This window comes from Gasterosteus aculeatus, chromosome 13 (assembly GCF_964276395.1).
Source record: "Gasterosteus aculeatus chromosome 13, fGasAcu3.hap1.1, whole genome shotgun sequence".
NCBI classification, from domain to species: domain Eukaryota; kingdom Metazoa; phylum Chordata; class Actinopteri; order Perciformes; family Gasterosteidae; genus Gasterosteus; species Gasterosteus aculeatus.
The window spans coordinates 21,057,657-21,072,775 of NC_135701.1; the positions used below are offsets into that span (position 1 = coordinate 21,057,657).

Below are 15,119 nucleotides of genomic sequence, written 5' to 3' on the forward strand. Positions count from 1 at the left end.
TAATTTGTTGATTATTTACAGATTCTCACAAACTGATCACTTGTTCTGAAGGAGAAGTGTAATATCTGAAATCTTAATACGTTAATAATAGAGTTAATAATAGAGTTACTGTCAAAATGCGGACTTGGGGTTGGAAATATTGATTACATTTTAGGTTAAACAATCTTTTTTCAACCGTAAAAAATGTGAAAACACAGCTGACGTTAGAATATCTTGTTTTATCCGACAAACAGAATCCATATATTTATTCATTATGAAACAAAACTCCTCAAAATTAAGAGATTTAACAGATTAGTTTTATTCGTTTTTACTTTAATAATTGCAATTTATTGATGGTAAACATTTAAAATCTTACTAAAGATGATTTGGGTTCCAACAGTCCGCATCAGACAACATGCAAACGTTCATCCAAAGAATCACAACTGCTGCAACTGCTGTTTGAGAACTCTGTTTATTTTCCAATATACATTTTATTTGAAAAATATAAATCCTAAAATAAACCATTTCACCTGTTTCTAAAAAGTCCCAAAAAGTTAATCAAAAACAAAAAGTATCAGTGTTCATTCCTTGAATCAGGGTGAAGAATGTAGACCTTTAAATAATATGAATGAAACGTGATGCCACCATCAGACTCCAAAGAGAAACTCCGATTTGATTCCCTGCTCATAATTCCTCCGTCACCATAATCATGTTTTCTTATAAGCCACTTAGGTTAAGTAGTTTGTGCAGCACAAGCCATTATTCCAAAAGCATTTCATAGTTAGTCTAAGTTTGGCTGAGGATAATCTGAGGATTAAATATCGTTTAGCTCTTTTCTACCAAAAGGACAACTTTTTTTTTTTTACCAACGAACACACAAAATAATCATTTAAAAAAAACGATTTAATTTAAAAGAGTAGCAAAAGCTTTGAAGTGAACAAACGTAAAAGAAAGAGAAGATGAATCAATCAAAGCTGCATCAAAACATGATAATAAAAATATTTACCTCATCTGCATATACAAATATTTGTGATTAATTAATTATTAATTAACTTTAAATAATCTAATCTCACACGTTCTATTGACAAGCTACAACACAGTGAATCCCTTGAATCGACTCCACCGCAGAACAGAGAGAAAATATTTTTTTAAAAAACGAAAATCAACATCCTGCATTTGTTCACAACAAGCTTTTAATCTAAAACGAGAGGTAGAGCTAAAGAAAAAAAAAGATTCCTGCTACAGGAAAATGTTATTTAAGTAAATCACCCTATATAAAAAAAAAAAGTACGGACGATATTTGTTTACATGTTCATGATGCAAAGAATGAAAACAAAAGGAGCAGTGAGGCGTGTAGATGAGAGACGGTTTGCCTGTGAGGAAGAGACCACAGCGTGAGGAGAAACAGCCCGATTATAAGAAACGTGACTCCGTGTTGTGTTTCTTTTCCTTGTGACATATTCAGAGAGTTAAAGACGGTATTTTGTCGCCTCGCGGGGCTCTACAGAGACGTCTCGGATCCCCGGCTCCTCCAGTAGAAGGAGTTGTCGTCGTGGTCGTCGGGGTCCATGTCGATCCTGATCTGCGGGACGGACCTGAGCGGACTCATCTCCAGGCTGAAACAGACGGGGGGGGGACGAGAGGGGGACGTTAGCGCGCAGGCCGGGGGACGTGGCTAACGTCAAACTCAAGGATCAGCCCCGGGTTCGTGCTCCATCCGGCTAGAATGTGATCGATTAGTTTACTTTATTCTACTAAAGACAGAGAGAGAACCATCAGCTGATGACGACTATCGTCGTCAGTGAGACGAGACGGAGAAGGAAGAAGGGAGAAGAAGTTAAATCAGCCCAGCGGACCTTTAAAGGTCAGGCTGTCGTTCTGCGATGGCTGGTTAGCTCGCCGTCTGGCATTTGCAACGTTTGACGGTCGTCGATGAATGGTCGAAAAAGAGGAAACCGTACATACGTATAATGTACATGCGTGTAAACATATATCTGTGTGTCCCTGTCCCTTCCCACCTGGACGAGCAGCTGTCTTGGTAGTAGCGATCAGCACGATGTGTGTCGTTCGAGCAACGATGGGGACTTCTGTCCTGTGGAGGAACAACGGAGAGACAGCGGTTAGCGATGCGGCGCGGCCGATGTGGCCGCCTTTGACACGAGCGCCGATTTCCCAACGGACGCCGGCCACATCGTCTCCTTAAGAGTCGAGGACTTTATGGTTCACGCAATGAATAACGTCTCCGTTTGTGGGGTGAACTTTGGCCTAAAGGCGACGCGTGCTGCTGCTTTTATTATGACGCTTGAACGCCGTCGAAACAAAGTATCAAGTGCGTGTGGGCGATTATTTAAGTCGAGGTCTTTGACTGAAGAAATGACAGTTCGGCTCATCGAGCAAGGGTTGAAAACGGGGAAAGGAATAAGAAAACGCCACAAACCAAGAAGAAAAAGCTCAAGAGGAGAAGAAGCGTTGTTATTTTTGAAGGTGAAAGAGAGGCAAAGAAGGAAAAGGAGGTCGTTGGCGAAGAACGAGGCGCCGAGCGGCTTCCCCACCCGCGTCTATAGCGGCGGTCATTAGAGTGTCATGCGTGCATCACCCACCAACCCAGAGCGCTCCGTCACATCGGTGGTGCAACGACTACGCCCCCCCCCCCCCCCCCCCCCGGTCTACTCACTGTCACAGGCCTTATCGCCTAAGAAAGGCTCCTGCTCCATCGTGTCCATGGGGATTTTAATGTTGGGAACTTTTTCACTGTAAGGATAGTCGGACTGTCGGAGAGAGCAGAGCACACACACACAGGGCCTGAGACGGGAGCATCATCAGCACACACATCTGCACCGAAACCCCTGGAAACACGGAACAGAGATTTTCTGGTTGCAGATGAAAATCAGATACGTGATGAACCTTTTCCGCTGGTCCGTGAGAATCAAAGGGCAGGAGCTTAAATCTGATTTGATCCACTCATGTCAGGATGATGGCCGATGGCATTTTACAAATACATCACTGCAACTAAAAACGTTCACTGATCCGGGCCGGCTTCCACAAACAAGTCGTCATTCCATCTGAAATTAAATCACCGGGAAAAAAAGAAAAAGATGCATCGTCCGCGAGCGAATTCATAAAGACGAAAAAGTGACCCGATCCAAACTGACCCGAGGACAAAATCTATCTGGGAGGTTTACTACATAAAACCAAGTGGACCCATCAAGACCTTCGGCTTCCAGCTTCTGTGCTCAAAGGCTTAAAACTGTAACAATGCGGATAATCCAATTACTTTATAATCGCCTTGAAGACATCAGAACTTCTTTACGGGGATTATGAAATCTATAAAACCATCTCATACAGCAGCAGTCTTTCCCCCCTCTGTCAGTCAAACCCAAATCCCCCCGATGTTTATCTTCTCTACGAGGAGAATCTGCGGAATCACAAGGTCAAAGATCCCTTCTTTGCCCGAGGCTAAAGAACATATAAATAAAGCATTCGCTGCATTATCCAATCGAGAGCTAGATATTGATAAGGGAAGTGAGAGGTGGTCGGGGGCGGGGCCGGGGGCGGGGCTGGGGACGGACGTGGTCTGCAATGTACAACGCGAGCGCTTACGTCTTCAGCCTCGCTGTCTAGGCTGCCTCGCTTTTTCTTCTTCTTCTTCTCGTCCTCTTTCTTCTTCTTGTCCTTCTCCGGGATGACGTCGTCCAGGAAGCCGAGTTCATACTGCGAGAACATGTAGTCCATCGCTTTTCTGACGGCCACCAGAGCGAGGATCTGAAAGCGGAGGAGGACGGTCAACGGTCCAGCGCCTTGCAGACCATTTTTAATGATTCGTCCACCGAGGTGCCCTACCATGACGGGGAACACGATGGCGGCCACCGTGGACTTGAGGACCCACAGCAGGGCCAGGCAGAGGATCTGGATGAAGGTGAAGAGGTGGACCTTCCTGAGGGGAACGTGTCTCAGGTAAACCAGGTCGGGCTGGTGCTTCGCTGGCATCAGAAGCAGCTTCAGACGATCCATGAACTGCAGACGGGGGAGAGGTGCAAGCGCTGCGCGTCACAGGATGCGGCGCGTCGACGAACACCAGAGGAGGAAGAGAGAAACTGGATAATTTACCTGCACTCCATTGAGAGAGGCGACTCCCATGTAGAGGAAGACTCCATACAGCACCGGCATCGGGATGAACTGTGGGAAAACAGACACGTCAGCCATTTCGCCCCGTCGAGGGATAAACATTTAAAGCAGAGAATCATCTTAAATTAACTTCATAACACAAAGGGAGTGGGAGGAAACAGCTCGTTGCTCGGCCTCATACGGACCGTAACCGGGTTCACGTTCCACAAATTGACTTTGAATTTCGCCGAAATGCCAAATAACCACAACTCGCAATGACAAATGATCTTGTTGACCTTTGACCTGGGAAACGGAGAGCTTAGTGTTTGTGGAACGGACTGATGCAGAATTCAAAACCCAAAACCTTTTCATGAAAGGGTCGTTCCGGAGGGATGAAAATATTAGGGACTAACAACACAATTACCTTTAAAATAGGAGCCATGAGAACAGAGAGTCCGGTCAGGATGAACACGACGACACCGGTGAGCCGCTGCTCTCTGCGGGAAAACAAAATCACAGCTAAACACAAGAACAAAACTGAAATACCGGTTTAAATTCCGTTGATGTTTCACCCACAACAATGGTCACAGAGTCCGAGGAAAACATGTGGATGTGAACAATTTCCCCAAATCTCGTTGAGTTCAGCCAAAAACAGAGACAGCCCCGACGTGAAGGGAGGTCAGAGTGTGAGGAAGGGTTTGTTGGTTCAGCTCACAGCTGACCCATCGGGGGGGAGGGGGGGGGGGAGGCGCCGCGGGACGACACCGGACAAACAAAACTCTAAAAACAGGAAGAAAATCCCGACGCGTCTTCACACTGATTCACTCCAAAAAAACACACAACCGAGGTTACGATAATATTGCTGTGATTTAGTAGAACCGATGAGGCGCTCGAAAGTTGACAGTGTTTTACCGTAAAGGATTCGCGGTCTAACGGCAAACCTTTGAGCACTCGAATGAGAGGATCGCAGCCGAGTTCGTGACCTCCGATGGGTTATTTCGTGTTAACAGAGGACCTCTCAGACCACATTCTGCACACTGAACAACTCCTGAAGCGTGTTTTTGGTCAATCATTATTGTTTGCGTTAATCGTTCAGCACTCTTTCACTCTCAGTCATCCTCTAATATGGAATATTAAATATTGGCGTGAGTCACTAAGGCTGTTTTTACTTGTGTTAAAGAAATGCGACCCTGCTGTCACAGACAAAACGCTCCACGCGGCTTCACTTCCCTTTTTTCCCCTTGAGATGAAATCGACTCACTCGCCTCTTGTAAGATAATCAACACTTAAGCATTTAATATCTATGATGCCTTTGGGATTTAAAGTAAACATCTATATTTGACCTCAGTATAATACTAATTTGTCATTAGTTCGCAACATTGGAAGCGCTTCTAAACTTCTCTGGAGATATTTTCGGTCCAGGTCTTCACTCCCGCCAGATCCGACAATCTAACGTCCCCCCTTGTTAAACCCCCCCAAAATACACGATGGAGCCACTAAGCCTTTACATTTCTGCTAAATGTGTGCTTGGTCAAGGTGTCCGACACAGTTCAGTCTGTTTTATTGTTTTATCTGCAACACGGGGAGACTCTGCACGAGCCTTTCGTCCTCTCTTGCCACTGTTTTCCGTCCGCGCTGTTAGATCGATCGTTTTTTATAATAAAAATGGACACTGAGAGGAAGCGCCGTGGAGAGCGCGGGACGGCTCTCACCTCACACCCAGGAACTTGGGCTGCTCTCCGGGCGCCGACGTCTCCGTCTCCATCTTCAGGCTGTCGATGTGGGCGATGGAGATGACGGTGGCGGCCACGTACCACGGCAGACCCATGAAGGAGCAGATGATGAGCAGAATGGCCACCCAGAGCAGGTCCAGGTGGTAACCGGCCCCTTTCTGGTGCAGACAACAGAGAGCAGGTCAGAGGTCATGTGGCCCTTTGGATCACTGCTGCTGAGGTGTTCTCTCTCTGAAGAGACGGAAAAAAAATCAAAAACTGGACGACATTTCAGGGCTTCACTGCCACGAAACATCTCTCATCCCCACGAGAAGAATGACAACCACATTTAACCGCAGTGTGAAGGTATCCAGTGTCCTGTGCGCGCTGCCGTAAATTGTGGGAAAGCCATGAAAATCCTCGCTTCACACGAACCTCTTTGCGTCTCACATCGCAACAACTCGCTTTCTGACATATTTGCCGCAAAGTCAAAGGCTTTTCAGAAATGTGGCAACCGACCGTTACGCGATATCCCGTTTGCAGCCCGAGAAATCAACAGAAATGAGTCCCAAACTCTCCCCGACCTCCCTTCCCCCCCCGTGTTAACGTAGTGACGACACTTATCGTTCCGTCCACCTTCAGCATGTGCTCCTTCCTGTTGACGATCACGGCGGTGATCTGTTGGTCCATGAAGACCAGGATGGTGACCAGCAGGGCGGGGAGGGACGCCGCCAGGTAAACCCACCAGGGGTTCCCTCCGAACGGGGGCACAAACCAGCCCCGCTTGGAACTCGTCGGCTGCGGAGGAGGAGGAGGAGGAAGATGGATTCATCCAGAGAGATGAAACGCGAGTCGCTTTACACGCGATCGCCCAAGTGCGCTTGGATCGTGCAAAGTCGACGCGAGGGACTCACCTTGAATTCACTCGGCACGATGAGTTTGGGAGTTTCGACTCCGACGAGCATGTCGACGCCGCAGAAGATGAGAATGGCCAGGATGATGGCGAAGTCGCTGATGAGCTTCCTCACCTGGGCGGACGAGGACACAAACACTTGAGACAGTTGTCGCTGTGTAAAAAAAACGCCTCATTCCTGCAGGGGGGGCGGAATTGGCTCGGCGGGGGGGGGGGCGACTCACGCTGGTGGGGAAGAACTGGCTGGTCTTGAACTTCTTCAGGCACATGGAGCAGGTGTAGGTGCCGAAGAACAGGATGAAGGACATGAGGGTGATGTCCGGGATGAACTCGCAGGCCTTCCCCACCAGCTCGCCGTTGTACTTCAAGCAGTCCGACTTTGAGAGGGACGACCAGGTGGCGTTCATGGGCTGCGCGGAGGAAACAAAAAACAGAAGCTTATCGGACCGCTTCATTCCCCGGCAACATCATCCAGCACGTTCTTCAACTTTATCGTTATGTTCCTGCCTGTGGTTAGTATGTGATTCGAGACCAAAGTCGGTAAAATACAATTTACCATTTTATGCTGCATTATTTAGTTATTAGTTACTGCAGATTTGTGTTGTTAAAATGTAAATACAACACAACTAAGAAGTTGAAATACGCTCCATCTTTATCAGCAATGCTTCACTTATTATTTTCCAACAACGTCATGTATTTGATTCTAAAATTGGCCATTCTGTTGATGAGGACTTATATTACAATTGAATATTTCAATGCTAATTAAGTAAAATATCTTAGTATTTCTTCCACCACTGATGATGGATCACAAACTATTGATCAATTCATTTTGCCGCAAGAACAAAATACTGATGCCGATTAAATAATATACTTCCATCATTTGTTTTCTCAAAGCAGAACAACAATAACATGCACGACTTACCAGATCAGTGGTGTTCAGGTACCAGGGCGAAGAACCGTCCAGTGGATTGTCGACCAAGTCCGTCGTGTTCTCTGCAAAAAAACAAAACGAAACCTTCCTCGATAAGATCACCTTCCTTCTAACATCCGTCTGCAGAGTGTATATGCACATGTACACTCTGCTTGTTGTCAAGCTCAACGAAAGAACCAGGTGAGAAAACCAGGACATAAGGCTCCAGTGTAGCGATACTAAGAACCGGGCCCTCCGCGAGAAGACGAGATGAATCTCACCGAGAACAGCCGGCGCCATACAGAGGCAGTCGTACTGCGTGACGTGCTCCATCTTGAAGTCGGCGTTGATGGGGTAGTGGTGGGCCAGTTTGAGCATCTTCTTGAAGGCATCGTAGATGAAGATGAAGCTGATGAGGCAGGAGAAGCCCTCCTCGGTGAAGCGGGTGAAGTACTGAACCAGGTAGCTGGCGTCGGTGGCCACGAGCATCAGGCAGTAGAACGCCGACCACAGGCCGATCCACAGGCGGAACTCCAGGTAGTCCAACGAGTTGTCTCTGAAGCACGACGCATATGAACACACACATTAGAGGGCACAGTGTTAGGGATTAAAGCCAGAAAGGGCACCCCTAGTCATGGAAGTTGTAGTATGTTTAATAATGTTTAGTGTTAGAATTATAGTTTGTGTGTTATTAGATATTAGTTATTACATTAACATATTAGATGAAGTGAATGCAATTTGAATCAAACACAATTCATAGTCATTTAAATCATATAAACACTGCACACATTAACATTCTGTCACAATGTGATGTTAAAACCTGGGGACGGATGCTAGTTGCCGTCCTTTATGGATTTCTCCCAATTTTATCCCCCAAAGAGGGTTTTTTGGGAGTTTTTTCTCCTGTCAGGTAGTAAATGAACAACTTAATGTAAGGCAGCCAACTGAGGCAAATGTCTTGAAAATTGGACCACATGAACTGTCTTAGATCTTATGATGAAGTGTGATGAACGGGGATCATTAATGACGTGTTGTAATTAAAGTGTACTAGTTATAAGATGAAGACTTAAACGATGTATGCTTTGTTATCTTCACTCATTGAGGCATAAAGCCGACTGTCTCTACATTGAATGCATTGGAATGTGAGGGACAAATAGGACCGAGAAGGTCTCAGGTTACAGCTGCAGCTTCACACCTCGATGTGAAGGGGACAATGAAGGAGGGGAAACTCTGAAGAAGAAGCCAATGACATTCAAACGCACCCAAGAAGACACACCTCAAGAGTTTTCAAAGGACCAAAGCGAGGAAAGGACTGTTTGAATTTTCCTGCAGCCGCTTTGATGAGTCGCTTTAGACTTGCTCAGAGGATTCTCTATTTCGCGAAATATTTTACCGTTCGCTTTGTATTTCACTTTGTAATTTTGTTCCTTATAACGTTGTTTAGTTATTAAATACTTTTTGATTTTTTTGAATTTACGCAAGCTGACTCTTTTGTATCTTCGTTTCCGGCCGGGACGAGAACAAAGGAGTGAGGACGAGAGCTTTCCGAACCCTAAAAGTAGAAAAAACTCCCTACAGCTGTTCTACCTCAATCAAAACGTTTGTAAAATAATGACATTCCCACACGGACACGTGGAAGCTGACAGACCGGCGTCCCGTTCACCGAGATGGAGAATTTAAATGAAACTACACATTGGCCCCCCCCCCCGACACTCTGAGTGACTTGTGTGGAGACGGCACCTGCTGAAATTGAAGAGCAGCCGCTCAAACACCAGGACGGGTCCGGTGCTGCTGAGGATGATGAGGGGCTGGCCGCCCATCAGGCAGAACGCCACGCCGGTGAGCGCTGTGCCCATGAAGCTCTCCAACACGCCCTGCGCACACCGAGGGGAAGCATTCAGCGGAGAGGGTTCGGGGGGGGGGGGGCGGAAGGTGGCAAACTAACTGCTGAGAGGTTCGAATCCTCGGGCCGACCTGCATGTTTTCCGTAGCGTCCCCCAGCAGACCGCCGAAGGTGATGGCGTTCGTGACGGTTCCAAGGTAGATGAACAAAATGGCCGACAAGGCCTGAATGTGAAACGCGTCGGTGAAGTCACTGACGAAGAAAGGCGCTTTCCTTTTGATGTCAAGCAGGAGACCGCCGCAAAACCTGGGGACAGAGAGACAAGAGGTTTAGCAGGACGACAGAGGGAAACACGTGGGGACAAGAAGCGACTAGAAAGAGACACAGTGTCATACCTTCCCGTCTTCTTTAGCTCGTCCCCGGCAGCATGTCCCCCTCCTCCATGACCTCCACCGTGAGGCATATCTCCGTTCATCTGAGAGTCTCCTGCGTACATGTTTTTCCTAAAAATACACAGAAATACAGTTTTGTTCAGGCTGGTATGAACTTTACCACTTATTACATACGTGGCATATCTCTGTGTGGGTACAGAACCTACAGTAGCCCTGGATGGACAAACCTAGTTCTGGCCCTGATAATAAAAGACCTTTTTTTGTGTGTTCGTGTTTTTGCGTCGTTTGCCGTATTTTTTTTTGCACACGTTTTGTCCCCCGAGGGACTTTCAGCCGGCTGCAATCTGGGAACTCGCCACTAGATGGCGCCAAATACACACCGGTAAGTGTCAGCATGTTGTCACGGCCTCTTTTCTCGTGTTGCTGATCAGAAGACGTTGATATGAGTTATTGATCGGCGCTCGCGCGCAGCAATGCGCATCCAAGACGTTCCTCCCTCAGCGAGTAAACCAGCAGCGTTGAATTAAACGCACAGAGCTGCTCGTTCATAATTGAACACACCGGTACACCCTCGCTTTCACATTTCTTTTCCCCACTAACTCTTTCTTAAATGAACTAGTAATGAATTCTCTTTTGTTATTGAAACTATGAGGTACCAGAATTACTCTGCACCAGAATGTGTTATGGTTAAACCATGCATGTCTTTATGGAGGGTTTCCTTGGCGTGTGTGTGTGTGTAAATTGCTTAATAAATGACCAGCAGATTAATACACAGCCTGAGGACCTTGTAGAACAATTGTGATTACAGATAAGATCTCTTTATTCTCAACATGAGGACCCTGCTGAGGGGGAAACGCAGCGTGGAGACGCATTTTAAGGGCCGAATGTGTCCTGATCCGTTATTTGATACGACGATAGCTGATGAAGAGACGACCAGCCGTGACGATATCGACAACTCATTCCTACGATGGACATTCAGCACGATCAATTTGTTTGGGTGTATTAATTGTGATCCCAAATATCATCATACATTCATCAGTCGTCAGGGGGACTCAGTCACTTTATTTAAAGTTGACAGCAGAAGCAGAAGAACAGAAGAAGGAATGAGCTGATATTCTGGCTCGATGAGATTGAACAGATTTCACTGAAATTGTGAAAATTATTTTATTTTATTATTCCCTTGAAGATAGAACTGAAATGCCAAAAACCTTTAGTCTAGACCCGGCGTGCCCAGTAGCTCCGGTCCTAACGGGAGGCTAATGCTAATGCTAACTTGTATGGAATGGTTGTGACGCTCCCTCCCCCGTATGACTCAACTGGTCAGTATTGCAGTTTAAACCCACGTCTGTGAGGTCTCAGAGAGCTTCACCTCTGACCATCAGACTGTAATCCCTCATCGTGCGTCCAGGTGGACCTTTGTGTGGGGGGGGGGATTTGGCGGCCTGCTCTTTGACGTACGCCGTGCAAGACACGGCCGTCACATTCAGCGGAAGCCCGACTGTTTCCCCACCTTTTGTCCGAGGAGGGGAGGGATTTGGGGGGCTCGATCCTGATGGCCGGGTCCCACTCGCCCGGAGGAAGCACGATGACCTCGTCGAGGAACTCGTCGATGCCGGCCAGCAGGTCCTGTCTGTCCCTGGCCTTGTACGCGATGTCGTGAAAGATCTGAACGCCGACAAAGAGGGACGGGGGCGTCCGGGTGGGACAGAGAGAGACTTGTCACATCCGAGCATCAAAAGCACAACGCACCAACACAACAAACGCCAGTGAAGCGATTAATATGGGTTAATGGGTTCACAAATAAAAATGTAAAAAGGTGATAAATTAACCCTGAAAATGAAACTTTAACAGCTTACCATGAAGTGCGGCTTAAATAACGACAGTTGAAACACAATGTCAGCTGCAATCTAACATCGATGGGTCCACAGAGGATTATTTATAGCGTGAGAAGCATGTCGGCTCCTCTCATACCGGCTACTTTGTGTAAACGTTGAGGCGTAAATATTGCGGGTGAAACCTGAGGCTGCGTCTTTCGCTTTCAGCGTTAAAACATATGTGAGAAGATGAGACGTCGAACCTCATCCGACATCAGCGTGGCGATCGCTCTGCCGATCTCGTGGTACGACTTGGCTTTGCCTTTGGGTCCCAGCAAGATGAATAGAAATCTGCAAATGCAACAAAACGGTTTGCGTTAGCGATGCCGTTGCGTCTTCCGACCGAAACACCTTTAATATATGCGCAATCGGCGTGAAGATTAACGCCAGCTTTACTTTATCTACGCGACAAACTGTTGCCATGTGGCATCTACAACTTTCTAAACCTGAGAACAAACTCCGAGCACAAAGCAGTGTCGTCATTAGGGAAGCCGCTGCATACAGTACACAGCATTGTGCGCGTCTGCCACGAGTGTGGGCCGTGAAAGGTGACGCACTAGATGTGTAACCATAGCACAGAATTGCTATGGGCATTGCTATGTATACACGCAACATTTACTAGTTCGGAACTTTCTGCCTCTTTGGTTTCAACAGTTAAAACAGTTTGGAGTCGCTCCTGTGGTTTTACTTAAAAGTGTCATAAAACGCAAAAAAATGGACTTTGAAAATAATAATGAATTAATGATAATTGTCCGTGCCGAGCACAAATTAAAATAAACGCTGTTAAGAAATGAGTGTTTTGTATTTACAATCAATGTTCATAAGTTCATAATATGATTACTTTACAATTAAAAGGTGACATTACCCTGATAAACGATTTAATTACATCTTCTCTGACATTCTGTGTGAAACCGTAAAAGATGAGTTCAAATCCTCCCCGAGAAAACCACGACGGTCTCTGCGGTAACCCTGCCCCCGAAAGCGTCCCTCGACATCGGGCGCAGGCGTGCGTCTCGGGTCTACCTGGTGGGGACGGGGACCTCGGTGAGCGCTCCCAGCATCACGGCTTGCTGCAGACGCACGAACGCCACGAACGGCGCGTCCAGGAACTCCACCTCCCCCACCAGCACGTTGGAGGCCTCGGCGTCTCTCGGCAACTTCTTCATGAACTTGTTCCTCAGCTGAAAGTACAAAGTGGGAGACGCGGGGGAGGAGGGACGCAGGGGGGGACGTTAAATGCTACGTTCACACCAGCAAGCTACCCGGCACTATTAAAGAAGCTATATCACGGCGGACAATCCCAGTCAGCTTGAGGACCAAACCCCATTGTGTCCGAGGAAGGACGGTTGGTGTTGGGTCCCGTCATGGCGACGGTGAAGACGGGCGGTCGGACGCCTGCCGAGCTCCGCGGGTTCGAACGTTTCACCTTTCAGAAGTCCCCCCCTTTGCGTCTCTAAAGAGACGCTTTCCAGCACCGGTTACATTGTCCTTTGTCCTCTGATTCATCGATCGCCTCACTTCTTCTATGTTGTTAATCCATGAGAGGTTTTCGCATCACGTATCATTTTTAATAAATAATGAATAAATAAAAAACGGTGGCATGTTTATGAGCAGAATGAGATTAATAACATCATCATGGAGATGTACGGAGTGATGTAGCAACAGCACCTTTGTGTTCCTTCAACATTTCTGCATTCACAACCACCCAAAGTGGAAGTTTCACTTGAGTTCGTTTTTTTTATTATACTGTATCAGATCACATCAATTAACTGACTGTTTCCACACAAAGTATTACGACAAACATGAACGCATTCATGTTAAATATGATGCAATCGTGCAATAAATACAAGCGGTAGGACACCCTGCTTTGGGAGTTATTCAGAAAGTTAATATTTAACTTGTTGTCCCGACAGGCTCATGGATTTAAATTGGACTGTTATTTCCTCCAGTTAACTGAGCTGCAGGTCGGCAACACAAACCGCACGGATTCAAATAGTCATTCAGGAATAAATTCAGTGTTCCGATTAAACTGTCAACAGAGGGGCCTTCTGAATGTGGACACATCGAACGTACTTCTCACCCTCTCTGGTGCCAGCCGACAATAAGTGAAGAGGATAAAGAACAGCGAGTATTACTGGAGCTCAAAGAACATCCATCCCTTGTGTCATCACGACCACGTGCTGGCAGGACGCCGCCAGTAACCTCCGAGGACGGAAGTCCCAGGAACCTGTTGACCTTCCTCTGGCCAGACCCAAAGAGATCCAATGAGCCTCGTTGGCAAGACGTTGGTCTGTAAATGATTTGAGAAGTTTAAACCTGCGAAGCCGCACACCTTGACCAGGGTCCAATCCGCGCTAATCGACACCTCCATAAACTACGTTTACGGACACGAGGCACAAACTTTATTACCCGAGACACGAGAACCTGCTCAAGACCTGACTTTTTATCCAAAGAACAGGTCTCCTCCAAAGAACAGGTCTCCTCCAAAGAACAGGTCTCCTCCAAAGAGCAGGTCTCCTCCAAAGAGCAGGTCTCCTCCAAAGAACAGGTCTCCTCCAAAGAACAGGTCTCCTCCAAAGAGCAGGTCTCCTGGCCCACATTCCACAATAACACCCAGATTCATTCAGGACATACTGGCTCTGTCTGTCCCTTTCCTTCTTCACACGGGAGGACATACTGGCTCTGTCTGTCCCTTTCCTTCTTCACACGGGAGGACAAACCGGCTCTGTCTGTCCCTTTCCTTCTTCACACGGGAGGACACACTGGCTCTGTCTGTCCCTTTCCGTCTTCACACAGGAGGACATACTGGCTCTGTCTGTCCCCTTCCTTCTTCACACAGGAGGACACACTGGCTCTGTCTGTCCCTTTCCTTCTTCACACAGGAGGACACACTGGCTCTGTCTGTCCCTTTCCTTCTTCACACGGGAGGACATACTGGCTCTGTCTGTCCCTTTCCTTCTTCACACGGGAGGACACACTGGCTCTGTCTGTCCCTTTCCGTCTTCACATGGGAGGACACACTGGCTCTGTCTGTCCCTTTCCTTCTTCACACGGGAGGACACACTGGCTCTGTCTGTCCCTTTCCTTCTTCACACGGGAGGACATACTGGCTCTGTCTGTCCCTTTCCGTCTTCACACAGGAGGACATACTGGCTCTGTCTGTCCCTTTCCTTCTTCACACGGGAGGACAAACCGGCTCTGTCTGTCCCTTTCCTTCTTCACACGGGAGGACACACTGGCTCTGTCTGTCCCTTTCCGTCTTCACACAGGAGGACATACTGGCTCTGTCTGTCCCCTTCCTTCTTCACACAGGAGGACACACTGGCTCTGTCTGTCCCTTTCCTTCTTCACACAGGCCTTTTACGCATAGCGGGGCGGTCGTTTAAAAAAAT

General features: G+C 47.3%; 1 protein-coding gene across 2 annotated transcripts; it reads right to left on the bottom strand.

Moving 5' to 3' along the window:
- Positions 1 to 432: 432 nt before the first annotated feature.
- On the bottom strand, positions 433 to 12,928 carry LOC144383046 (electrogenic sodium bicarbonate cotransporter 1-like). Of its 2 annotated transcripts, XM_078086254.1 has the most exons (19): positions 12,751 to 12,927; positions 11,931 to 12,018; positions 11,364 to 11,518; positions 9,857 to 9,964; positions 9,593 to 9,767; positions 9,359 to 9,492; positions 7,900 to 8,174; positions 7,631 to 7,701; positions 6,933 to 7,118; positions 6,710 to 6,823; positions 6,432 to 6,593; positions 5,796 to 5,974; positions 4,508 to 4,580; positions 4,087 to 4,155; positions 3,820 to 3,993; positions 3,580 to 3,741; positions 2,654 to 2,747; positions 1,998 to 2,071; positions 433 to 1,595 (listed from the first exon to the last, which is right to left on the bottom strand). In XM_078086254.1, the coding sequence occupies exons 1-18, from the start codon at positions 12,891 to 12,893 to the stop codon at positions 2,028 to 2,030; spliced, it is 2,406 nt and encodes an 801-aa protein (XP_077942380.1). In that variant the 5' UTR covers positions 12,894 to 12,927; the 3' UTR covers positions 433 to 1,595; positions 1,998 to 2,027. The 2 variants fall into 2 exon arrangements, with proteins under 2 accessions (XP_077942380.1, XP_077942379.1); XM_078086253.1 differs by lacking the exon at positions 2,654 to 2,747 and having other exon boundaries at positions 12,751 to 12,928.
- Positions 12,929 to 15,119: the final 2,191 nt, after the last annotated feature.